The sequence below is a fragment of the Rhinichthys klamathensis genome, unplaced genomic scaffold (genome assembly GCF_029890125.1).
Source record: "Rhinichthys klamathensis goyatoka isolate OS25496 unplaced genomic scaffold, OSU_Roscu_1.1 h1tg000147l_1, whole genome shotgun sequence".
In the NCBI taxonomy this organism is placed as follows: Eukaryota; Metazoa; Chordata; class Actinopteri; order Cypriniformes; family Leuciscidae; genus Rhinichthys; species Rhinichthys klamathensis.
In genome coordinates this window covers 615,278-642,357 of record NW_026606682.1, presented here as the reverse complement: position 1 = coordinate 642,357, position 27,080 = coordinate 615,278, and the positions used below count along the sequence as shown (strand labels likewise).

Here is a 27,080-nt window from a genome sequence, read left to right as displayed (position 1 = left end):
TTTTGTCATGTAGCAAACTAGGAAGGACCTCGGTTCCTTGATGCTGCAGTATGCATCCATTATAACCCATCACAATTGTTTTATATTATATATATAAAAAAAAAAAAAAAATGAAAAGGGTTCCCTGAACTGTAGTGCCCACAAAGACGTATACCATCCGTGACTGTCATGGTATTGAGGCTCAAGATAAGCAGTGTATCCGCTACATTGCATACACAAACACACGGTGGCACATGCCAAGATAAAATGCTGCGCTAAAATTGAAACAGATAAGAGTTCTAAAGACTTTGCCCTCGTGTTTTTTTTTTTTTGCCTTATGTTATTTTCATAGCAAAGTAAAAAATAAATGAAATGGGATTTGAATAAGTAATAAAAAGTCAGGTTAGGAATAACCAGGTCAGAAGTTTCAAACTAAAATAACCTACATGAGAAGTCACAGAAAATTATACGGTGCTAAGGCGATGTTTTTTTAAAAGTCATCAGATTTTTTTTTTCTATATTTGCAGATAGAAAATCTACCTGAATGTTTTTTTGTTTTTTTTATTCAGATGGGCAAAGCCTTTAGAACTGTAGTGTCGGATACCCAGTGATGCACCTGATACACGTAAAGCCTAAAAAGTTGCCCCATTTGCCAAACTAGCATGAAATTCCCTTTTTTTTTTTTATCAATCAGAAAATATATATGGTATAATGACAAAAAATAATGGGATACCAGTGAATGTATGGAGAATAAACTCAAGTGAGCATTTGTAAGCATTTCACCTCCATTATCTAGCAAAAAAAAAAAAGCAGCCTTTTAAATTACAGTCACATATAATACAGGTAACTGCTACAGAACTTATAAGTTGTAGTGTCAAGCAGACTTTTGAAGGGCATTCCAGCACTGCTGGGAGTAGAAATGAAGATTTAGCAATTAAATAAATTATAAGAGCAAAAAGTGGTGGAGACAACTGCTGGTGTAACTCAGTGAGGTTTTCCTTTTATATCGGGTATTTTGAAAAACATTTTAAGTCACGTTACAGATGTGAGGAAAACTGTAATCCCTTGTGAAACATTAACAAATCAACACTACAATTTCTCAGCCGAACATAAGCCGTTGTATATGCTACTACGTATTACCGTGCTGCTTTGAAAAATCACCAATGCAGCAACAAGTATAACTGATGCTTTTTTTCGTATTCAAAAGCATATGTACAAAAGAAATCGGCAAAAACATTTCAGAATTGGTTGACAGTGCACATAAATTAATCTTGTAGTACTTCTAAAAAATTGTAACAATGATAACTTTTTATTAAGAACAAAATGACTGAAAAGTGCATGCAGAAACATCAAGATGCAACTAGGAAACATTTATATATTTTTCAACACAACCCCCTACAAAATGCAGTCACAGCAGTGGTGTGCTCTACCTGGTGCGTGACACCTGCAAAGCAATCACCATCATCTAAATATGATATGTTTACTTATTTCAGTATGAATCTGAGTGCAGATGTACTTTGACAGAAGACTTACAAAAAGCAAAAAGCTTTAAGTGCATTCTAGTCCAGATCTTTGGTACAAGCAGCTCCCCACAAACAAACAAAATGCTTGATGTGCCAAACAATTTTAAATACTGAAAATAAATCGTTTCTTGATTAAGCCCTGACCATTGTAAACAACTTTACCTTTGTGGAAAATGCTAAAGAGGTTTGTGAAGAAGCACATAGAGCTGGAACACACAAAACACACTCTAAACGGCTATATGTACAGCTCTGGGTATCCGACATAGGAGGGAAAATATTGAGAAAGAAAGAAAGAAAGAAAAAAAAAGTCCAACTTTTGTTTGTCTTGTTCGCTCTCTCTTTTACTGCATTTAGGTTCATTCTTATGTAAATTCCTTTGCTTTTAAATAATGGTGCAGTTTTGGCACCTGATAATATTTATATACGCTTGCCCAAAGGTACAATACGCCACCGCTGTTTGAATTTGTAAACACGTCTTTCTCTTTAATTTAGAGCGCCTACATCCACATTTGACAAATCTGACAAGACCTTAATGATAGGAATGAAAGGCTTAGTTAAGCGTACTGTTCAAAGAGAACGTTTCAAGTGCATAGCTACTTTACACAGATGATCAAACTGGCTTGGTAGTTCTCTTGGCATGATCTCCGGCTCAAGAAAACAACCAAAAACTAGAAAATGTACTATAAAATGAAGCCAAATGAAGTTGTAAGAGGTACGCCAGTGGCAATAAAGGTAAAAATGACCTGGTTTTCACCTTAAAAGTTGTCTTAGCCAACCAATAATTATGATAGATGACATATATGATCACAAGAAGTTCAATCCTACAAATATCATGCACTTTTGAAAGCGGTTTTAATCGTGAATACGCAGTAACTGCGTTTTTACACAATTATATCAACAGCGGAGTATTGTACCTTGAGTAAGGGGCTCTAAAATATTACATTCCATTAGATTAAATCAGTATTGTAGCTTAGCCAAGCAGCCCCAAGGGAGGCAGGCGTGGGAGAACAGGTAAAGGGAACCAGGGAGAGGGAAAGGAGGGCTTCGGTCCAGGCCCAGGGTGATGTTTATTGTTACCAGATGGTGTAACCGCCGCTGGAGCCGCCCATGAAAAAGTTGCCCTTGCGTTGTGTCATCACAACATTTGCACCTTGCATGGCCGCCATCTGAGCAGCGTTAGGGAGGTGACCAGGAGGTGGAGGCTTAAATATAGAGACAAATATGTTAACTAAATACATTTTCAGCCACAAGCACATTTAGTAAGTTGTAACTTATAGGATCTGAGAAAAGACTGAACCTACAGGGAATTTCAAATCGACTTCCTTGAACTAAATGGTTCTCTCGAGTACTGGCTACAGAAGTGCAAAAAAGTCAGGAGGGAATAAACTGAAAGAAACTGGCGTTCTGTCAGTTCCGCCCAACCTCCCAAATCAAAACGCTGTTGTGTACAGGTAAGAAAGCTGTTGCCATAGTGTTTCGTTTTTACCATAATGCTGTTTAAAGTGTGGACATAGTATGATACGGTTTTCAGTGATAAATACTCTTGCAAATCTACTGTTCTGTTAATAACCCTCTGCCGATCCGACTGTCCGTGGGCGGGGAAACAAAAACTCAGAAGTATAATCTGCAGTTTTCACGAAAGCCCTGGAGCTGTCAAAACTTTTGCTGGACATTTGCTGACAAATAAACGTGAATTTCTCGGTCCACGTAACATGGAGAACGAATAACCATTGTTAATTTACATATAAATATATTATATATAAATGGATATTATTTCCTGGCTAAGATAATACAAGAGGTTTACTGTGAATACTCACAGGAATGGAAGCACTGGTGCCAGGCCCGAAGCGAGCTCCAGCATCAAATCCACCATCCATCATGACGGTAGAGCCAGGAGGGTACATGGGTCCCATTTGATAATAAGCCATTGGGACACCGGAGGCCATGGCTCCCATTGGCACAGTCTGAGCATGCATGGGCATGTACATCTGAGTACCAGGGTATGCTGAGGTCATTTGGGCCATCTGTCCATGGGCTGGGGGAGGAGCCATATACCTGGGTTGATAAACCTGCGAAATGCAAAGACCCTAAAATGTTATTTTAATCATTTTTGTATGGGATGACACAGAATTTATAAAAAAAAGATTTTAAAAATGTGCCACACTTGAAGCCATTTTAAAATGCAGATAAACACTAATCTGTTACCGCATAGCTAGTCCATAAATAAAAAGTATGATTAATAAAATGACCATAATGACTATTTAATTGAACATTGGTTTCTTTTATTATTTCACTTTTGATGCAGTTTTGTAAAAAAGAAAAAGAAAAAAAAAGGCTTTTTATTAAGGTCAAACTCATAATCAATTCACTGAAATTAATGGCTTCTTTTGGCTTATTGCTTCATTTTTCTCAACGTCAAGTTATTTGTTATAAACCTAGCATACTGGCTAGAATATCTCTTTCCTTTGGGACTATATTAGCGATCACACCAATGCACAATGTCGTTCTGTTTATTATAAGCACACGCTGCAGTTCGGTCATCTGCCGCTTTAAATGCCTGAGGTCTTTAAAGCAAGATGGATTCTGATTGGTTCTTGTCAATGTTTTTATCATTCATCAGCTGGAAAAAATAGTTGTGAAAGTAATTTCTATGTGCCGTTAACGCTTTAGTAGTGGTGTGGACTCAACTATTCTTTTACATTTAGAATGATTTTTAACACTATATCTTTATCATTATAGTTATCATCCTTGGTGTGAACGGGCCTTAATTCATCGCTTAAATTGCATTGTCTGTCCGAGTGGTGGCACTTGCATCACAACAGATGATTCATCAAAAGCAATTTCCAGAAATTATGCATTTTCCTAGAAAAGGAAGGAATCTTTAGCATGCAGTTTTGAGTAAGAGAATGTGGATTCTTGAGTGTTAAAGGCAGGGTAGGCGATTTGTTCCAGAATTTTATTCGTTATGCTGGTTTAAAGTCTCTGACTCTCTTCACATCCTGATAGCAAGTTAAATGGTCTAAATACATTTATTTATATATATATATATATATATATATATACCATCTGTGGAAAGCGTAGGACCTTAAAATGTTCGTCCAATCATTGCATTCAGTCCGCATGCAATGGTACGATGTCCTACCGGCCTGACAACGCATGTATTTCCATACCTCCGTCATCACACGTCATCAGCGTGTTTCATGCTATGCAGAGTAGTAGACAGACAGTCACAGAGCGCCAAAAACAAACAGCAGCCGCCTTTAACAGTTCCTCCTAAACCAAAACAACCAGCTTATGATGGGTTCACGCCATAACTACTGTAATTTGGAAGAGATTGAAACCTGTGACATTGTACTCTGAGAGGTTTGTGACTTGAATTTATGTGTTTCAATGGCAACACTATCAACACCGAAATTAATCTGCAGCAGTCAGGTGATGCAGGTGAGTGCTCTTTATGTTGTTCATGTTCATTATTATTGTAATGTTATGTGCTTTGAGACATGAGGTTGTGCCATCTCTCGTCTCGTGATGCTTTGCAAACTCTGCTGTGTGCGTTTGCGATGTGTTTTGGAGGGTGGGATCTCATGCTTTCAAAGCTAATTTGCTATTGCTAGCCGTTCCGAAAATTGCCTACCCTACCTTTAAACTCATTTAAAAACATGTTGCCATCTACTTGATTAGTGCACATTGTTCTAAAGGGCATTTCCTACTCCTTTTATACTATAATGAGATATTGCACATTCACATGACCAGACAGAGAGTAACTAGTACTGGTAACCTCAGAGTATGGGGGAGGGGCATCTGGATATGGAGACACCTGAGCAGGGACTTGCATAGCAGGCGGGTAAACGGATGCTGTGCTCTGCTGAGGGTAAACAGCTTGTTGTGGATATGAACCTGCATGGACACAAAGCAGAAAAACAGTCAAATCAATAACACGACAGAATCCTATGTTAATTTACTGCAAAGAGAGTAATATTAGGGTTATGAACTAAAGATATTGACCAAAAGAAACCAGTCAGCGGTTTTCTTTAAAGTCACTCGTGCTATTTCAAGGAATATTGCAATATTTATTATAAATGATTTATCAATGCACATCATCATATTTTTATTCATGTGCCCTCATAATCTTTAATCAAAATAACATCTCTGCAACAACATCTCTTCTCTGATGATGCGTTTACTGGCGTGAGGGCAGGACAACCTGTCACTCACATGAGATCGACCAATAGCAATAGCAAAGATCGACCAACGTTCCAACGATCCAATCAATTCCCGATGGACAAAATCAAGTCCCGTCCTCAATTTTTCTTGTTCGAGAAGCTGTTTCACTTGGATATGTGTCACAATAGGGAAGAAAAAACTATTGCAACTTCTGTTTCATGCCGATTTTAAACCAGAATAGATGATCATGAAATGTGGATTAATAATTAATAAATTAATTTAAAAACAATACATTATCATTTTTTTAAATAAAATAAATTACAATTTTTGTATTGTACACAAAATAGCACATTGAAATATAATACAATATTTATACCTAAAAATGAAAACAAGAATAGAATAATAAGAGGCACATAGGCCAGTCTTAACTGACTGCTAAATTACAATAGGCCTATATAATAAGACAATATACACATCTAAAAATGAAAACGAGAATAGAAAAATAAGAGGCAAATAGGCCCGTCTTAACTGACAGCTAAATTACGATACAAAACATAAGGCAAACTGGTCTTAATACCACAGTATATTAATGAAGCACATATACATTTTATTACTTAATGATTAAACGGAGGCTGTGAGCGTCTCGTTCTCTTAATGAGGTCACCTTTCCAATCACGTCATCGCGCTGTAGCAGCGAAGCTAGTTAACGTTACCCTTTAGCCGTTTTCATTTCAAAACATTAGCCAGTCCGCTGAAATCTGACATTCTCACGTAAAATATTACAGTTTCCGTCATGAGGTAGTCAATGATAGATGTTTTTGGCGCATAATCCATAAGAGTTCAGTATGTAAAGCCGTTTGTTATGTAAGTCGGTTATGAAGGCTAACTCCATTGGTAGTTGCTAGGAAGCGGCTAAGCAAAATAGCAGAAGAGCGGAGTTGATCGCGTATTTACCTTTGTTGTTCATTGTTCTTCACTGTAGATAAAATATTCTAGGGGACGAGAATTTCAACAGACCAAATTCTGCGTTTATTTGACAATAAATATAAGGGTTACTCAAAGTTCCTCGTCTTTCTTGCTCGTTACTTCCTTGTTTTCGTCGGGCTTTCCTTTGAGTATATTTGTGTTGGGAGGGGCTACGTCACGCCAGCGTCAGTTTTTGGACGCCACTCCCTGTTAAAGAGAAATACATGACTCACATTATGTCGAAAATGAAAGTGTCTGTAAGCCCCGCTTTATACTATAAAAATAAATGTAATAGTAAGTTATATATTCATTATAAATTATATAATATGTTATGTAAAATAGTTGCATAAGTAGGGCAGCAGTTATCTCAAAGGGAAGTTGTCACAATGGCGATATCTCAGTAATTATTGGTGTTTGAGTGAAAAGTCCAGTTATTTGTTTTCTAGCAGTGGTTTTATGTTTTCAAATTCAAAGGCATAGTTCAAATGGCTCTTAAATTAAAAAATATATTGTAATAGCTGTTGGGTAAAACAAGTAAACATATCTACACTAGCATATTCAGTCAAGAGTCAATGATATTATGAAGACAGATTTTAACTGAAAGGTTGGACTGTGATTTCAGGTTAAGGGTATTATTCATAAATGTAAAGCAAGGGCAAGTTTTGTGTAATTTATTCATTACAGTTTTTGTTTTCCATTAACACTTTTCTGAAAAGCCAATAATACATCCTTAAAAATAAAGGTTCTTTATTGGCATTTATGGTTCCATGAAGTTGCTTTGACATCCCTGGAACCTTTTCATTGCACAAAAGCTTCTTTATAGTGGAAAGGGGTTCTTTAGATTACCAAAAAGCTGTGAAAGCGGCTAAATATACTTTTCAGACATCATTGTCATAGATATAAATTCTGTTATAAATCCCTCTGTTGATTTTCACTTTGATGAGCCAGTTATAGTTTGTGAACATTTTCTCAGCTACTTAACAAATAAAATAAGTGATATCAGACAGATTGTCCCCTCAGATTGAGATCCCTCTATCCCTCCTGTCTGTACTTAATTTTTTAAAGAATTTGAGCCAATTTCTAAACTCTCTTCAAGAACTTAAGCAATTAAAACCTACTATGTCATTAACTGATATTATTCCAATGCGCTTACTCATTCAGGTTTTTGATGCCATTGGGCCATGCATTTTATCTATAATAAACAAGAGTCCCTCTGAAGGGACCGTTCCGAAATATTTTAAGCATGCAACTGTCATACCCATGTTGAAAAAGCAAAATCTTTATATGACCGTTTTATCTCATTTTAGGCCTATTTCTTTTAACTCTTTAAAGTTTTAGAGAAAATCGTTTCTGCTCAAATTCCAATTTTTTAGAGTGGTGTGTTTGAAACCTTCCAGGTTAACCTGCACCACATTATCTGTTGATTCTGAACTTTTTTTTAGGCCTAAAGGTACAGCATTTGACATTGTAGACCACTTATTTCCTTCCTGCCTTGCACACTGTGTGGGTATTAACGGTTGTGCCCTAAATTGATTCAAATCCTATTTGAATACTAGAACTTTCTCAGTCTGTGTGGATGGGTGTTCATCCTCCAAATCAGTTTTGACCAGTGGGGTTCCCTAAGGAACTATCATTGTACCCATTTTGTTTTCTATATTTATGCTCCCTCTGGGTTTGATTTTTAATAAACACCTTTCGTCTCATTGTTATGACTCTCAAATCTATGTGCCTTTTAAGTAAAATGACAAAAAATAGTTTGAGCACTTTAATCTCTTGTGTGTCAGAAAGTAAAGCATGGATGTCCCTACATTTCTTATAGTAAATCTCAACGAGAGTAAGATTGTGGCAATTGTGTTCGAACCTCTAGCTGTTTCTGGCAGCTCAAATAAAGTGATGGGTATTGCCTCATATGTTAAGCCCTCTGTTAAAAATGTGGGTGTTGTTTTTGATTCTGCTTTGAAATTTGATAAGCAAGTATAAATGCAGTAGTTAAATCCATTATCTTTCAGTTAAGACTCCTTGCCAAGGTTAAGAGTTTTTTTAACGTTTGCTGAGTTCGAGAGAGTAATATATGCCTTTAACTCATCTTGACTACTGCAACTCAATTAGGCCAGGGGTATCCAAACCTGCTCCTGGGCTGCGTTCCAGTCCACTTTTAGACACACACTTGCGAACTTCACTAAGCACTTCTCCTCGGGGGAATCCCCGTCGCCATTTTGAAGTGCGTTCCACTTCGTGAAGTGGACGAGGGAAGTTTATTTGGACAGAACCTCGCTCCCTCGGTTTTGACACGGGGAGCGAGTCTACTTCATGTACACTTCAGGCAGCTCCATATACCACAATGCAACACGATTGTGACGTCAACGCATATTGCGTTTAATTTACCCCACCACAAACAACTCTATGATATATTAATTATTTTAAAAAAAATTTAACAACTCAAACACACCTATACATATAGAATGCTGTATTAAACAATTTCGTAAGGGAAAAAAATTAATAATAAATCAACCCCATAGTGGATTCTAGTGATCAAGAGCTTAGCACGTTCCAATTCAGCCTATTGCAAAGGTTCCGCCAGTAGTGGGCACTCATGCAATGTAAGCAATGACGTACATCCGAGTGAACGAGACGGAGGGAAGTTAGCGAGTGAAGGGCATGACAATTTTGGACTGGAACGCAGCCCTGGAGGGCCACAGTGACTGTCCTGCAGAGTTTAGCTCCACCTTGCCCCAACACACTTGCCTGGAAGTTGCCTAATAAGACCTTGATTAGCTGGTGCAGGTGTGTTTAATTGGGGTTAAAGCTGAACTCTGCAGGACAGTGGCCCTCCAGGAGCAGGATTGGACACCCCAGGTATAAGCCAATCCTATATGAATCGCTTACAAACAGGCCAAAAAGCAGCTGATAGACTTCTGAGGGGCACTCGCAAATATGAACTTGAGTCACCCCTGTCTTACTCTCTTTGCACTGGCTGCCAGTCTGTTTTAAATAGAGTTTTAAAAAATGATCTTTAAGGTTTTAAATGGATTGACACCTTCTTATCTTTTTGACCCTTTGAGTAAACACACCAGCTAGATGTAATTTAATCAGAAACTCTTCCGGTTCCCTATCTAGTCTAAAGAAAAGAGGTGACCAGGCTTTTTCCATTACCGGTCCTAAATTGTGGAATAGCCTACCGCTTTCTATTAGAATAATCTTGATAGAATCACTTTTTAAATCAAAACTTAAAACCTATCTCTTTGAGAAGGCTTATAATCTCTGAGTCAAATGGGGCTAGTCTAAGCTTCAATTATGTGTTTATGTTGTGTTTTACTGTCATACTGTTGTACATATTCTAGCTTTTTTAATTGATATTGTTCAGTAATGGTCATCTACTTTTGTTTTATTGTACCTTATATAAATAAATTAAGATTGAGTTTACAATCCCAGTAACATTGTCAACATATAATATGAATTCCTGTACCCATATAGGGTTAGTTAGTTAATATGGAATGATTCTGCACACTTTAACCTAATATTGCATAAACAAAATTGCCCTGGGAAGTATGCCAAGCAGAGCAGAGGTTTCATTAAGATCTTTTAATTTAATTGCAATATTCAACCCAATAAGTTACATATTAGACTTTGAATATAGGAATGGTAATCCAAATTTAGTTTTGCACCTGTGTTATTAAATTAAATGCATTTTTATAGGTGGGTCCACAGCCCTAGTATAATCTAAATATACATTTATACACCCCTTGTCAGACCTGCATATGCAGAAATAAAACAGGGCAGGGCTTTGTTAAGGACTGTTTGATTATCACTTTCGATTGCCTTTTAACTGCAATGTATAATTTTTTTTTATATTAGATTTATATCTGCTCTCTAATAGTTGGGGCCTGTATTGGATGTGAACCTAATTACAGATTTGTCTGTATTCAGCAATCCCAGTTCCCCTTTGAGCTCCATGGCAATATGCTGCTAATGCATGCAAATGGAAGAGTTTGCCAGCTGGCTTGGCAACGGAGGAAAGACACGGAGTGTGTGCAGAGACACGGTGTCTCTTTAAGCTTGTTCATTACAAAAAATAAAAAGGAATGGGCCTAAATCAATAAGAATCAGTATGATTTAGATTTTTTGGGATAAAAAAAAAGAGAAGCCCATTAAAGTGCAACGTTTCAACTTGAATGTAGCCTATCTAGTGGTTTGCATAAAGCTTTCTCACAGATTCATGTACTAGATGCACTGCTTGCAATTCCCTGAAATCTTCTTGGGTTGTAGCCAAACTCTTTTTCTTTAGCATTCTATTTCTTTATTCAGTTGTGTTGTATTCCTCATTTGAAAGTCACTTTGGATAAAAGCATCGGCTAAAGGAATAAAACATTTTTGTAAGTACAGAGAAACCAGAGCAAGTTTGAATAATTGTAAATAACAATTTAATTGTCTGTTTATTTATTTAGCATGAAATCATGATTTCCTTTAAAGCATTAAAAAAGCTAAAAACTGCACAGATGTAGAATGACATGAATATTAATATAAGCCTGATAAAGTGATTATTATTGTCGTTATTATCATTATAAACAATAGTAATTAATAATATTAAATTGATCCCGTTATTATTAGCAATACTATTATTAAAAAGTAGTAGTAATTTTACCATTAGAGCATAACCTCACAATATAGCAATATTATAATTTTTGAATCGTGCAGTGAACTGCACAGTAACACGGTGTACTGTCCCTTTAAGACGGCCATCACTCCAGTTCTGTCGAGCCAGCGCCATTTTTTCAATGCAAGACTCGGCCTGCATAAATTATGTTCATGACGTAGTGCAAAAGAGCAAATTTGTGTTAATTTTTAGGCACTTTTCTGCAGATAAGGGGTTACCTTGGCTATTAAGGTGCACTTGCTTCACCGGCACGACAGTTAACGCAAAGACGTCATTAAATATTTAGTTAAAAAGAGGACCAGCGTTTTCCCGAGCCTCCTTATCAATGCAAATAGCTCTTTTGTGTGCATTCGTAGCGCGCGTCGGAAGCTGTGAGATGAATTTTTAATTATGCATATTTAAAAGAAACTGTGGCAAAGCTTGCCGAAGGAGGAGAAATAAAGGAAATATCCCACCTTTCAGCGGGTAAGTCGTGAATTTGATCACAGCTTGCACGTATTTTCGCACAACGCTATACCAACTCGCGGATTCGAAATGAGTTTTTGGTTAATATGCAATGGTCTTAATTAGCATAATTTATATATTTATGATAAAGAGAAAGGAAATACATCAAATGCCGTCCCGAGTCATGGCATATTGGCATGTGAGGAGTGTGATCAGTAGATGAAGTGTGTGTCCCATAGGGAGAGTTTTATTATTGCATTGCATTGTGAATGTGTTGGGAAGGCTGCACTAGTACCTCACACACAGGCCTGCTTGATGTGTAAATGCGCAATACTTACATAATGCTCTATTGTTTTTAGGATAATTACATGCGTAAAATTATAATCCAAGACATCTTACAATGCACTTGCACAGTGATGGCATTGGAACATGCTCAGTCGTTTTTTGTTCATTGAAATAATGTACAATTTTTCAAAAAACTGTTACATTTTACTATAAGGTGCCTTGGTTCTAAAATTTTAAGTTGATAACCTTGAGAGCGCGCGTCATAGACGTGACGTTACTCACATGACTACGTCATGATTATCTGGTCAATGCCTTGCAAAGTTTTACCATGGTAATCGTAGTTCCCGCCAAAATAGTTGCTATATTTATTGTGATTACTTTAACATTCATAATATCTCATGTAAATGAAACCATGAAGTGTCATTTTGATGGCTAATCAACTTATTAGTAACAACTATAGCTGAAACTTTACCAAAGTATTTTTTTTTGTAGGGTGTGCTGATGGTCACCATCATATTTTAAACTTAAAATATAAATAACCTAGTAGTTTTGAGGCAACTAAAAATAAACAGCCATATTGTAATGTTGTATATTTAGAAAAGAATAAATTATATTTATATATTATATTAGAAAAGTATTATATTTATATCATATAAATGGGACACTTTATTGTAAATTATTTGTCATTTTAGTTGCTCAGCACCTTCTGTAACTTAATTGAATCAACATTTTTCTTCCATATTGTGAATGAAGTGTTTCTGATTGAAATGTGATATTTGTCAGATTTAGTTGTACTAAGTCACATTTTTTGTACCTCTATAACTTAATATTTAAAATCCAAATGTTCTTAATTTATAATGTAAAGTATTTCTGATTGAAATGTGATATTTGTCAGATTTAGTTGTACTAAGTCAAATTTTTGTTCTTTTATAACGTAATATTTCAAATCATATTTTTTCTTCCATAATTTGAAGTATTTCTGATTGAAATTGGGTGTTCAGTTGCCAAAAAAATGTAGGACAGGACTTGATTTTATCCAGAAATTCCCTGAATCATAAAAAATTGGTCTCTGACAAATGGTTTCTAGGGGAGGTTTTGATGAAAAAGGAAATTAGTTTTGGTGACAGAGCAAAGTTATTACATTTTGGAATAACATGATGAATCATTCGCAATAAGACCAGGAATGTGTATTGAGAAGGAAAATGGGGTCAGTTGTTATGCCATTGTGACTTTAATCTTTGATAGTCTGCATCTAGTGCTGTCAAGCATCCTTTAGTGACTAGTATTTCTTGTCTCCAGGTGCGACTGCGGAGCTGGTAACATCCCCTTCAACCACTATGCAGAATCATTGATCTCCTCAGAACTTCGACGTCATCATGGAAACTGAGGATCTCCCTGAAAACAATGCGCCTCTCACTGTTAATGAACAGGTATTCTTGAGTCAAGTCATAAATTACTCATACGTTTCTCACATGTTTCTTACATGAGTGTTACCAAAACACAGATGTACCCTAACATTTCATCACATGTCCAGCCTTAAGTCCCATGCGTGTGAGTGTTCAGTCTACGTTCACAGCGCAAGCAATTCTCTTCTGGTGGTGAGGCATTTGCAGAAAGCATTGCTTATGCTAGTTTTTGGGTAGATGCTCTTGCTTGTTTGCTGTACTCATGTCACTGTTGTCCTTGTTGGGTTGGTTGTTTGTCCTAATGTGTGCTTGGCATCTCTGTTCTCTTTAGCCATTCACTGTCTGACCGCAGAAGTGTTTTCTCAGCTTTTAGGTTCCTGCACTTTGAAATTCCCAGCACAAGACGACCAGGTACGCACCCTCTCCTGCCTCTGTACTGCTCTCTGCGTGGCACTGTCCTGAGCTGAGCTGAGCTTCCCTCCCTGCGTTTGCTCCTGTGATGTTTCTCTGATCTCGACTGAAACATGATCGTGAAATATTTCAAAACAATTAAGCTGAGCAAAAGCTTGAAAATTTCTTCATGCTATTTTATGTTATTATCATACACTACCGTTTAAAAGTTTGGAGTCGGGACGTTTTCCAGAGAAGTCTCTTAAGGCTCTGACGCACCATGCCGCCAGTCGGCCGTCCCAGTTTTGTCTCTACTTGGACATCGTCGCCGCACCATCAGTGTGAGAGAAAACTCTGATTGACTGTTCAGTTTAGTGAACGAGTGCATGAGAATAAAACCGAAAGAGATGAAAGCGAGAGAATTCTGTTATAATTTTACGTCGTCTTTCCTCAGCATTCCAATGTGCAAATATTTTCAGAACGACATCATGATTAATATTCAAAATGTTAAGTAAGCTCTGCTTTGTTTACAGTTTGTATATCTGCAGTCCTAGTTTCGGTTTCCCTTTTTGAATGCCGAATATAGACTATTGATGCCTGCATATATAGACAGTTATTTCCTTACCAGAAGGCGCAGAACGCATGTGCTATGTGACAGTCGCCTTTAGTCTTAGTGGTGTGTTCAAGCGCAAATTTTTGGCTGACGCGAGGCAACACAGTCAGTTCAGTTTTTTAAATTTCCTTCAAACAAACAAACAAAAAATGTACTGCCTCCAACCTTTTGAACAGTAGTCAAAGACAGCAGAATTCACTTGGATTTCAAAGGCTCATGTTGACATTAGGGTTCACGTGTTTCATGGGCACCTGTTAACATATTAAAACATCCTCTGCTGCTTTCTTTCCCAATTAGCTTTTTTTTCAAGCTATTGAGGTTCTTCTATAGCTGTTAAATGCTTATGAAGTAGGGACGGGCGATATTGCACAAAATTACATGTTTTACATGCCTTTATTCATAAATCAACCCAATAATGACATTTAATGATGTATTCATTTAACACTGCATTTTAAAGAAAAGTAATAGTTACATGTAGCCTGACTTCGTCATACTCATATTCTAGTCAGAATGTGAGTCTGATACTGCTCCATAGGGCTTTGATTATGAGGCGTGTCTTAACCGAACCAGGAAAAAACAACAACTCTGCACTCAATTGGATAGACCTACAACCAATGAGAGCAACGCAGTAAGTCAACTACTTTGCATAGCACAGTTGTCAACTACAGAACTCAAATGCACGCACGCTGGAAGAAGTAAAATAACGAGTGTTGCTTCTTTTACTTGGTCCTCTATGAGTGCGACCAAAGGAGAAACCACAACGACCACAGGGTTTTCATTGCGTCCCATCTTCTTAGTGACCATCGGAGCCAGCTGATAAATTAAACTTTTGCCGAATCCCGTAGGAAGGACGGCAAACACATCTTTCCGATCGACAAATGCCTTGATTGCAGTTCTCTGTTCGTCTATTAAAATGAATGCGCTGTCGATTTCTTTTACAACAGACGCGATAGCGGAATCTCTACATCTCAGTTCTCCAGCGGCAGTCATCTCTGAGGGAAACCAGTTAAGCGCTCTTTGATAACGTGATGATTACGTCCCTGCAGATCATCTCTCCATCATCGTATAAAGCCCGCCCTGGCAATTTGATTGGCCCGAACATTTTTTGACTGATCATAATTACTCCTCAATGGAGCGAGTCCAGACCGAACTTCCCGACCAAAAAATGTTGTGGGCAGGGTTCGGGCTGGCATCCAGGCTAAGTTACATGTATTTTTTAGCAAAATACTTTAATATATGAAAAATGTTAGGCCATGTACGTTTTTGAGTAATGCTGCAAACTAATCTTTAATCAAATCTTCGATTCATTGAAATGGACAATTTGAACTGACTCACAATCATTAATTAAATTGTTGTCTAGGACTAATAGTGATACCTAGTGGCATGAACTAAAAGTTTTCACTTACCAATTGCAAATGGTCCATTAAAGGGTTATTTCACCCAAAAATGTAAATTCTGTCATTATTTCCTCACTCTCATTGTCGTTTCAAACCTGTAAGTCTTTCATTTCGGAACACAATTGAAGATCTTTTTAACGAAATTTGAGAGCTTTCTGTCCCTCTGTTAACAGCCTACGCAACTACCACTTTCAAGCCCGAGAAAGGTAGTAAAGTAATCCATGAGACTTTAGTAATTTACCACTGTTTACAAAATATTAATCTCCAACGCGCGTTCATACAACAACGTCTGCTCTTGTGTCAACACAACATGCATACATAGAGGTGCTCTAGTGAATGCGTGTTGGAGATTAATATTTTGTAAATAAAATGGTAAATTAATGTTTTTTTGCACAAACAAGGGACTCCTGTCGCTTCAAAAAATTGAGGTTAAACCACTGTCACATGGATTACTTTAATGATGTCTTTACTGCCTTTCTGGGCCTTGAAAGTGGTACTTGCGTCAGCTGTCAATGGAGGGACAGAAAGCTCTCAGATTTCATTAAAAAGAAGATAAACGAAAGTCTTACTTGTTTGGAACGACATGAGGGTGATTCATTAATGACAGAATTTACATTATTGGGTGAACTATCCCTTTAACAATCAGCCATAATTTGTTTATTCCTTGAGCGATAGTGTCCAGTAACAGGAGGGTTGTATTTGACATTCTTCTTTCAGACGAATACAATCGGAGTTATATTAAAAAATGTCCAAGACATTTTTTAAAATAACTCCAATTGTATTTGTCTAAAAGAAGAATGTCATATACACCTAGGATGACACCTAGTAAATCATGGGCTAATTTTCATTTTTGGGTGAACTATCTCTTTAAGTAAATGAATAGTATTCTACTGGTCATGTGATCTCAACATGGAGTGGATTATCCTATAGGGGCAAACATGTCTGATAAAACGGCTTTTATTATGCTACTGGATTTAAGTGAGTTTATGGGATTTTAAATTATTATTATTAGGGCTATCAAACGATTAATCACGATTAATCGCATCCAAAATAAAAGTTTGTGTTTACATAATATGTGTGTGTACTCTGTATAATTATTTTGTATATAAATGCACACATGTATATATTTAAGAAAAATGTTATTTATATATAAAATGTTTATATTTATATAACATACATTATATTTAGGCTACATTCAGTCTATATACAGGATATACATGCAAATATGTCTTAAATACACATGCATGTGTGGGTATTTATGTATTAAAAATAATTATACACAGTACACACACATATATTATGTAAACACAAACTTTTATTTTGGATGCGATTAATCGTTTGACAGCCCTAATTATTATAAAATAGTACTTTGCAAAAGTATTTAATTTCTTTAATTAAAAAAAGTGCACCTTAATGAACAAATAATAAAATAAAATAATGAAAAAAGCACAAATAAAACCATTGCAAATATTCAATATATCGCCCAGCTCTAGTTTCAACAGTTTCATGCTCTTTTGCTCAGCAAACCTTGTCAGTATTTTAATAAAATGTCTGTGAGATCAGAATACACACACACAGGTGTAAACTCATCCATAACAGACCATGGCGCATTTTCATCTTGTCACCACTGCCCCCATTACCCCGGAAAGGAGAGCATTTATAACCTCTTAAACCCCTTCCTCTAGGTCATTGTCATGTCAGGTCAGGAGACCATCCGTGTGTTGGAGGTGGAAGTGGATACAGCCTTGTCTTCCTCAGGGGCTGATGGGAAGTTGGAGTCAGGGGGCGAGGAGGGCGCTGGTCAGACCCTGGATGCAGCCGAGGAGGGTCCGTTGGACAGTCCAGTTACCACAAGCGCAACTACAGCTGGTGAGGCTGATAAAATTGACTGATATAAATAGCCACACTAGTTTGGTATCACAGCAACCAGGTAATTCAAAGCCACCACCATCAAAGAAGCATATAGGGCCAGATTTACTTAACAGGGCAAATTAGTGTGAGAGCGCAATTCCAAAAAGCACAGATGGGAGTGGAAAGTTCTTCGCATGATCTACTGCCGGATAATTTCCTTAAAGACCAACGCAATCTATAAGAGCAGCACAAATTTGGCCCTGTGTACACCTATTAAGATGCTTTCTGGTGGATCTGATCACAAGTGGATGTGATGATGCTAAATACTGGTGTAAATCGGGTCTAAGATGTTTTGAGCTTGACACTTTTGACCACTTCCAGAGGTAGTCAAAAACGTATTGAAACGGATTGCTTTCGTAGTATAAACGTTCATGTGGTCGAATGGATTTAAACAGCCACAAAAGGCCGCCTACTCTCCGCCTGCTGACTTAATTCGTTAATGTAATGGGAAGCGCGCTAGCCAGACGGGATTTAAACTATAGCTGGAGGCCCAAGTTTAGTTTGAAGATGAAAAATGTACCAAGCACAATGTTCTCTCACCATTCCTGATCTAACACACACTCACCAAGTTCAATGTGGTCATGCTCTGCTGTCAGAGCATGCTTTTCTGTTTTCTCCGGTTGTGTTCATATGTAAATTGTGTGAGCTTATTTCGTCCATTAGATGAAAAGATCTAAAAAAAAGTCCATACATTTACCCGCCCATAGACGCTCCCCTTGAAGAAATCAGGACAAAAGTGATTGAAAGAGACGGATTAAAACACCAGGTGTAAACGGGGATGTGTCTCCCTCGTCTACTTGTGATCCGATCGACCAAAACGCATCTTAATACCAGGTGTAAACAGAGCCTTAGCGTCTGGTTTAAGACATGCTTTTAAGACTAAATTGACTTGTGCAAACCTTAGTAAATCACCTTGCATGATTCATTTAAAGGACAACTCCGGTGCAAAATGAACCTCGGGTGTAATAACACATTGGTACAGACTAAATCGTTCCCTGAGATTTGTTTTCATGATAATCGAATGTAAAGAGTTTTATCTCTAAAAACAGTTTAGCTTATAACGCTAGTATATTGGGCATCGAGTAAGCAAAAAGAGATCGCTAGTTAATACCATTAACAAGGCTCAAATTAGCCCCACACTAACACGGCAGCATAATGAGTGTCCTTACATGCAAACCGAAGCATTGAGAACTTTGTAAGTGTATAGACAGTTTAATAAGAAGATACTTTACACAGACAGTACAGCTAGCGCATACAGACAGCAGCCATCTTGGAAAACAGCCTCGATCAGTCAAACTACGAACACGGTGATACGTGAGCTGAACTGTGACTTGGAATCTCATATGGTCCGTTGTTTCCGGAAGAAAGCACTGAGCGCATAAGAGAAGCACTGAACGCAACAGAGAAAATAAAAAAATAAATATAATTTATCTTATCTTCAATATCTACACGTACTGTTCGCTAACCTTCGTGGTTCGATTGATCGAGGCTGTTTTCCAAGATGGCTGCTGTCTGTATGCGCTAACTGTACTGTCTGTGTAAAGTATCTTCTTATTAAACTGTCTATACACTTACAAAGTTCTCAATGCTTCGGTTTGCATGTAAGGACACTCATTATGCTGCCGTGTTAGTGTGGGGCTAATTTGGGCCTTGTTAATGGTATTAACTAGTGATCTCTTTTTGCTTACTCGATGCCCAATATACTAGCGTTATAAGCTAAACTGTTTTTAGAGATAAAACTCTTTATATTCGATTATCATGAAAACAAATCTCAGGGAACGATTTAGTCTGTACCAATGTGTTATTACACCCGAGGTTCATTTTGCACCGGAGTTGTCCTTTAAATCCTCTCCTCCCATAAATATTGCTTCTGAAAGGCAAAATCCTACAAATGCAGATACAGTAAGGTCAGCCGCAACAATAACCCTGTCCACGCCTTATCAATGCAAATTTTTCAACAATAAATCCTGACAGGTGTTTTTTTTATGCCAAAAACGGTTTTGCGCTCGTGCAAGCTGTTAGTACATCTGGCCCTAAGAGTCATAATAGTAATAATTGCATGGTTTGAAAAAGACACCACCATTCATTGTTTCCTATGCATGGAAAAATCATTCTAAAATAAAAGATTTCAGCAAATCTGACTCTGTTTGCATGTAGTGTCTGTGGAGGTCTCAGCACCTGCAGTCCAGACCGTGGTCTCCACAGCCCCCATCAGTTTGTCTCAGGCCCAGCCGCAGACCAGCATACCCATCACTGTCCAGGCCTGCCCACAGGTGAACTCCATTTTCCTTTTTAAAAAGAGGATATTTTTGCCACTTTCAATGTCAGTTTTGCTCCAAGCCCTTGATCATTTCTGACTCGTGGATGTTCATATCATGACATTTCTAACTATTTTAATGAACATTTCCAAGTGATCCGAGGCAAGGCAACAATTCCAATTTTCTTTAAAGTTGTTTTTAGATAAGTTTTTCCATTTGATATAATTCCCCAGATTTATTTGAATAAACACAACTGATTTTTAATAGTTTTTAAAAGCGCAAATGTCTGTAAATGTCAAAACATTTGAAAATCCTGAGAATAAGTAAATCTGTTTGCCATTACCCTCCCAGGTCCTGACTCAGGATGGCTTGGCCTCTCTGATGACGGGCATGTTTGCCCAGCAGGGTTCTCTGGGTCAGCCCCTGCTCATTCCTTTAAGTATGGCGGGGTCTGTGGGTGGTCAGGGTGGTCTGGCAGTGCTCACCTTACCCACCGCCACTGTCGCCACCATCCCTGGTCTCACAGCAGTCAGCCCTGCCGGAGGACTGCTGAAGCTGCCGTTTGCTGGACTGCAAGGTATGGTGCTGCTCACACATATTTTGCATACTCATCATGTGCAAAGCATCATAGAAAAAGTGCATATTTTACATTCTGTTGGCATGAGATTCAGTTTACAATGCACGATATTGTGTTTATATGAAATGGTGTTTTTGTCCTGACCAGTCAACAGTTCAGAATAATGACAATTTTAATGGTACAAGGTGTTTTACTGAGCAAACAAACTCTTCTTTTTAAATAGATTTGATTGTTACAACAGCCTGTTTTCTTTTTCCAGCTGCTACTATGTTGAACTCTGTCCAGACGCAGCTGCAGTCACCTGCGCAGGCGGTCCTGCACCCCCAGGTGTCTGCTCTGCAGTCCATGCAAGCGGCCCTGCAGCCAACGCAGACCACGCCAGCCACCACCGCATCTGTTGTGCAGAAGGTGTCAGAGCCTAGTGTCTCTGTCGCAACACTTCAAACTGCAGGCCTGTCCATCAACCCTGCTATTGTGAGTAGGGAAATCCTTTGGGTAGACAGTGAATCGATTCGATTCACAATTCATAGGTTTTCTATTCGATTCAAGAACGATTTTTGCAAATTCAGAACGATTCGATTCAAGACAATTCACATTAAAATTCTATGCGATTCGATTAGATTCTGCTTTTTTTTAAATATGAATTCATAGGATTATTGAAATGCTTCCCCCAATGTGTCTAAAGGTGATGATACACAGGGCAACTTTTTGAGCAATGTTGCTGAGCAATCTTGGCGAGCGATGTTGCTTGGGCACTTTCCCATTAAAAAAGGGCAATACATTTTTATCTGGATAATTTAGATCGGTCGTGGGCCCTGTGTCTCATCTGGTTGCCCATTGACGGCAACATTGCCCAGCAACATTGCTCAAAAAGTTGCCCTGTGTATCATCACCTTTAGTCAGGGTGTGAGTTACACAGCGGCCTTCGGGGGGTCAGAGAGTGGGGACAAAAAACAACAACATTTTGTCCATTGTTAATGTTAGTTCATTTTAGTTTTTAATGATGCTATTATTATTAACTTTATTTTAATTTTTGTAAGCACAATGTTGATTTGTGTATACCGGTAACCAAGGAAACTGTGCTGTTCCATAAGCGCCACCTACTGTCGGAGAGTGAATTTGCATTTTTATTCAGTCTGCTGTTTTTGTTTTGTGCAGGTGTGTCTTATGTGGCGTAATTCCACAAATCTGAAGTCTGACCATTCAGTTTTTGCTAACAACTACTAATGTTACATGTGCGTAACATCTTTGTTTGGATCATGATTAAATTCAGTGGTTGCCTTATATTTTATTATATATATATATGTATATATATATATATATATATATATATATATATATATATATATATATATATATATATATATATATATGTAATTATATTTTTGTTTAAGGCCAGTTTGCCTGTTATAGAGCAAATAAACATAATTTTTCCAATGAAAAATCATGATGGGTGCATCACTGGTGCTTTCTTATCAACAATTTAACTAGTTTTCCATATTTCATACTGTATTGAAGTCTTAAGCATCACACCATTGGTTTAACATTGATAGAAAGTTTTAGACGTTTTTTTTTGGTCAAATGTAAAGCACTTGTATTCCAGGGCTTGAAGGCTTGATTACTTAAACTGAAAATATTTTGAATAGTTCTTATTTCCATAGAGACTGACTTTATATTTTATAGACCTTAATAATAATAAGTTAACACTTTACAACAAGGTTCTGTTAGTTAATGCCTTAAACAAATATTTGTTACACATAGAATTTGTTAATCTTTGTTCATGTTTATTAATAAAAATTCAACTGTTCTTTGTTTGTTCATGTTAGCTCAGATGCAACTTTTGATTTGAAATGTATTACTAAATGTTGAAATTAACATTTTAAGTATTCTTAATTGTTAGTTCATGTTAACTAATGTACTTAACTAATGTTAATCAATGGATATTTTTCAATCAATATAAAAAAAAAATATTGATTTAAATTTTTTTTTAAAGATTGTATATAATAATAATAATAATAACTATCGTTGTTGTTGTTATTTATGTATTATTTTATAGAATGCATGTAGTAATAATAAAATAATAATTGTGTAAATATTTCATAAATTATAAGCAAACTAGATGGAATGTTTTTGTAAAAAATAAAATAAAATCTTAAACCTATGCTCACTTAAAACATTCTTCTTTTGCTTCTTTACAAGTACGGGTAGTTCCTTTCAGGAAACTAATCTAGCCTTCAATTACTAAAGATAATTCGTAATGAATTTTTATATAAATCTAATCAGGAGTTGTTTTGTTTTTTTCCAGATTAGCGCAGCCTCTCTGGGAGCTCAGCCTCAGTTCATCAGCTCTCTTACTACAACTCCCATCTTCACCAGCGCCATGTCTAATGTGGCAGGACTCACAAGTCAACTCATTACCAACGCACAGGGCCAGGTTAGTGCTACATTTAAATGCTCAGTATAATTCACAGTATACTCTTACACAATGAACATTTTTACATACCAGTCTCATTAGTTTCATACCTGTGTTTTAGGTGATAGGAACACTTCCTCTGCTGGTCAACCCTGCATCACTGGCTGGAGCTGCGGCAGCCTCTGCGTTACCCGCTCAAGGCCTGCAGGTCCAGACCATGTCCCCACAGCTGATTTTGAACTCCCAGGGCCAGATCATTGCTACGATAGGGAACAGTCCAACAGCGGTTGCCCCATCTGCAGCCTCCGTCCTCCCCAAATCCACTGTGCCCTTGACACTTACCAAAACTACCACGCAGGTACTATAGTGCCAGCCACAATGGCTTTTCATTGGTCTATAAATGATAATAAACATTTTGTGTAGTGTGTGTTCCAATTTTGTACTTTCTAAGCATTAGTATATCTTTTTTTTGTTTAATTGGATGAGTAAGAAACCACTCAGAATACCCTAGTGATTCCCTAGCATGCCAAGGCTCATTGGAACACGTGCCTCTACCTGCATATTTGGAAAACGTACCTATATATACAGTTCTGTGCAGTGTCCAGCTGAAATGAACACTAGTGGCAGTAAAACACCAAAAACTTTTATTCCGGTTCACAAAAATTAAGAATAAGAGCAAATTATATATTAATAGAGACTTATTTTCGCACGGTTCATTGCACAATACTATGAGCTCAAAATACTTTTACCTTAGCACATGATTTGTAAACTCTCAGACATGAGTCCCTTGAGTCACTTTTAAAGAACTCAAAGACTTGTAGAAGCATATTAAAATAGCATGGTTGCTTCAGCAAATGCGTTTTTATCTCAAGTTTGCTTTTATTAGCAATATCGATTAGGTTTAGTTTAGGTGGTACGTTGTTTTCATACGCAATGGAGCAAACTGTACACGCTTTTAGTGCCAGTTTGAAAGTGTCACAAAACAAGCAAGAAGCAACGTAATATCTTTTTGCAGAACTTTCGCCACAGAAACGCTTTTCCAATGAGCTGATTGCCCTAGCATCCATTTAGCAATGCCTTCCACCCAGAGCACTCTACAAATTAATAGCAATGAACTCAGATCATGTGAAATATTTGTAAAATGATTGTCATATTTGTTGATTGGCTGTAATTTATTCTCTAGGGTCCTATTGGAAAAGTGGCCCCATCTAAAGTCATCATTGCTCCCCAGCCACAAGTGGTTAAATCAGTCACATCCCTCACCTCTACCGGTGCCATCGCCTGTGGAGACATGCCTACCGTGGGGCAGCTTGTCAGCAGTAGGTTTATATTTTACTAGTAGTATATCTTTACCGTTTATGTTTGCAATATTGCATTTACAACCTTCTTCAGTCACATAATTGAATAGGAGCAATTCTTTAAGGTTGTTTAGATCAGATTTCAGTTTTGAAAAATGATGTTTCAGTGACTCATGGGTAAATTACTCATGTTGTTTATGATCTGGACAGCATCCAGAAGTCCTAATTCAATTTTTCTTTTCGTTAGAGCCACAGTCTGCTGTGAATGAAGAAGAGGCCATTAATCTGGAGGAGATTCGGGAGTTTGCCAAGAATTTTAAGATTCGACGGCTCTCTCTGGGGTTGACACAGACTCAAGTTGGCCAGGCTCTCACTGCTACAGAGGGTCCTGCCTACAGTCAGTCAGCCATCTGCAGGTTATTCTCTTTTATATCTTCTCTTTGTTTCTTTACGTGTCTTTAGAAGTCGGCATAGAAATGATTGAACTACTCCTGATCTGTTTGTTGTGTAAATAGTGCCATAACAAAAGAGGGGAAAAAACAGTGAAATACTGCTGGGTTCTTCCTTATATTTACACTTATATACATGTATAAAATTATATAATATTTTGTATAATGTTTTGCAGTCAACTTTAAGCTATGTAATTGTTTATCTCCTGAGACAAATAATTGGTATTTCGTTATATACAATTATTTTGTATTGTATTTGTAAGTTTCATTCATATAAATTACTTTTTACATTCTACATAAAGTCTGTAATAATCAAATATAAGTGCCGGAAAGATTCACTTTTCACTCCAGTGTCTTGTGTGTTGACGCATTGCCTCTTGTTTAAAGATTTGAGAAGCTTGACATCACTCCTAAAAGTGCCCAGAAGCTGAAGCCTGTGCTGGAGCGCTGGCTGGCAGAGGCTGAACTCTGGAATCAGAAAGGTCAGCAGAACTTAATGGAGTTTGTGGGCGGAGAACCCTCCAAGAAGCGCAAACGGAGAACGAGCTTCACGCCGCAGGCCATTGAGGTCCTCAACACTTACTTTGAGAAAAACTCCCTTCCGACTGGCCAAGAGATTACAGAGATCGCAAAGGAGCTGAATTACGACCGAGAGGTGGTTCGGGTCTGGTTTTGTAACCGTCGACAGACTCTTAAAAATACAAGCAAGATCAACGTGTTTCAGGCCCAGTAGGACAATGACGTATCTCTTAAAGAGCAACATATGAACTTTTTGGACGTTGATGTATTGGTGCTAGTTGCAAAATGACTGAAACAACTGATTTGCTGTTGCGATGAAGCCAGCGGCACGCGAATTGTGTGCGGTCTTAGAATAGTATCAAACATACTCTTTCTGTTGTTTTTTTGTTTCCGTTATACTGCATGCAGAGTGACCTTTTGCCATGCCATCACACTTTTCAGTGCTAAATGGCTTTTGAACTATTTAAAATATGGACGAAGCTACAAGATCCTGTAGTTGCTGTTTTTAAAAATAAGCACTTCATTAATACATAATAGAGAAAGCTTGCAAAATATGCTTTCATTTAGTTTTTTTTTTTGTTCTGTTTTTTCCCCCATTTTTTTCAGAAACTAACAATATTTTTGACCGTTAAAATTCTTTTTCGCTGTAGCAATATGGCTTTTGACTACATATAGTACATTTAAGAGGCTATTTAATAATTTGACTGATATTTTATTATTATTCATGTGTTCTTGTAGTTTTGCTGTAAGCTGTGTGATTGTACAATGCCTGAGACAGATAATTGTTTTTTGGTTATCTTAAACCTTCCAAAAAGTCCATCTAAGAGGGTGTATTCAGGTCTTTATTTCAGTTTTCATGAGTACAGTGATTACCCTGTCTTTGTGCTTAAATACTGTAGATGTGGTTCAGTCAAGTGGACAATCATAGTTCTCTGAATCAGAAAGCATGCCCTGCATTTATGTGGCTAAATCCAATTTTTCCATTTCAGCTATCATTGTAATTTCATATGCCAGAGAATTGTATGATTTCAACTGTTTTAAATAGAAAACCAACTATATCAAAGATTACAATGACTGATTTACTAGAACATGTCCTATGGATTTTACTGTTTTTGTCATAACCAGAAGGCAAATCTTAATATTAGGAGGTGATATTGAAGATAAACTTTCATCTATACCTATATGAGGCACTTAAGAAACAACTGAAACGCTGAAGTTTTTTTTTTTTATTGTTGATCGATGAGCCATTAAAAAAAGTTACAAAATATTATTATCACAAATGCAATTAATCATTAATGAATTTGAATTGTGCTCTCATTTGTACTCCCATATTCACAGGTGATATGAATATTTTCCCATTTAGTAAAACAGCCCAGACAGAAGTGTGTTGTAACATGTTTCACATGTTTGTTCTAAGCATAAAGCTATATTGTTCTTATGGACCTTCAATATTTATCTAATGGATTCTTATCTTGATTGGTACAATACCATACATTTACATTTTAATGTTGTGAAGAAGGAATGGTATTAGACAATGTTTTAACAAATGCTATAAACATAGACTAAACATGTAAAAAGGCAGTATCTGTTCAGCATTTGAATCTGTGCAGAACTTACCGTTTTTAAAATGATGCCTAAATGCATTTACAGATTATAAACAATGGTATGGTACTCCATTAACTATATTTATTTTGTATCAATTGTAATGTTTGGTATTAACTTGTTATTTGAATAAATTAACGCTAAACAGATTTGTTGTATTTGATTTTGATATCTTGGTAAATGCCTTTTGACATTTTGCCAGTCACTCAGACTACAAAGTTCCAAAATTATT

The 27,080-nt window shown here is 37.1% G+C and overlaps 2 protein-coding genes across 4 annotated transcripts; one reads left to right on the top strand and one right to left on the bottom strand.

Moving 5' to 3' along the window:
- Positions 1 to 954: 954 nt before the first annotated feature.
- On the bottom strand, positions 955 to 6,794 carry dazap2 (DAZ associated protein 2). The gene is made up of 4 exons (XM_056257919.1): positions 6,621 to 6,794; positions 5,281 to 5,399; positions 3,320 to 3,571; positions 955 to 2,704 (listed from the first exon to the last, which is right to left on the bottom strand). Exons 1-4 carry the CDS (start codon positions 6,631 to 6,633, stop codon positions 2,576 to 2,578), a joined length of 513 nt encoding a protein of 170 aa, XP_056113894.1. The 5' UTR covers positions 6,634 to 6,794; the 3' UTR covers positions 955 to 2,575.
- Positions 6,795 to 11,393: 4,599 nt separating this feature from the next.
- On the top strand, positions 11,394 to 25,828 carry pou6f1 (POU class 6 homeobox 1). Of its 3 annotated transcripts, XM_056257905.1 has the most exons (12): positions 11,394 to 11,751; positions 13,315 to 13,445; positions 13,788 to 13,832; positions 17,507 to 17,690; positions 19,890 to 20,005; positions 20,342 to 20,567; positions 20,827 to 21,041; positions 22,873 to 23,001; positions 23,102 to 23,338; positions 24,164 to 24,299; positions 24,526 to 24,694; positions 25,115 to 25,828. In XM_056257905.1, the coding sequence occupies exons 2-12, from the start codon at positions 13,392 to 13,394 to the stop codon at positions 25,458 to 25,460; spliced, it is 1,857 nt and encodes a 618-aa protein (XP_056113880.1). In that variant the 5' UTR covers positions 11,394 to 11,751; positions 13,315 to 13,391; the 3' UTR covers positions 25,461 to 25,828. The 3 variants fall into 3 exon arrangements, with proteins under 3 accessions (XP_056113880.1, XP_056113881.1, XP_056113882.1); XM_056257906.1 differs by lacking the exon at positions 13,788 to 13,832; XM_056257907.1 differs by lacking the exon at positions 11,394 to 11,751 and having other exon boundaries at positions 13,316 to 13,445; positions 13,753 to 13,832.
- Positions 25,829 to 27,080: the final 1,252 nt, after the last annotated feature.

Excerpts from the sequence above, each read along its gene's own strand:
- dazap2 (XM_056257919.1), bottom strand. Across the intron at positions 3,572-5,280 it reads CCCCTCCCCCATACTCTGAG|GTTTATCAACCCAGGTATAT; the intron begins GTTACCAGTACT and ends TGCATTTCGCAG. Across the intron at positions 2,705-3,319 it reads GCACCAGTGCTTCCATTCCT|CCTCCACCTCCTGGTCACCT; the intron begins GTGAGTATTCAC and ends TCTATATTTAAG.
- pou6f1 (XM_056257905.1), top strand. The coding sequence starts at position 13,392 with ATGGAAACTGAGGATCTCCCTGAAAACAATGCGCCTCTCACTGTTAAT. Across the intron at positions 17,691-19,889 it reads CACAAGCGCAACTACAGCTG|TGTCTGTGGAGGTCTCAGCA; the intron begins GTGAGGCTGATA and ends GTTTGCATGTAG. Across the intron at positions 20,568-20,826 it reads GCCGTTTGCTGGACTGCAAG|CTGCTACTATGTTGAACTCT; the intron begins GTATGGTGCTGC and ends TTCTTTTTCCAG.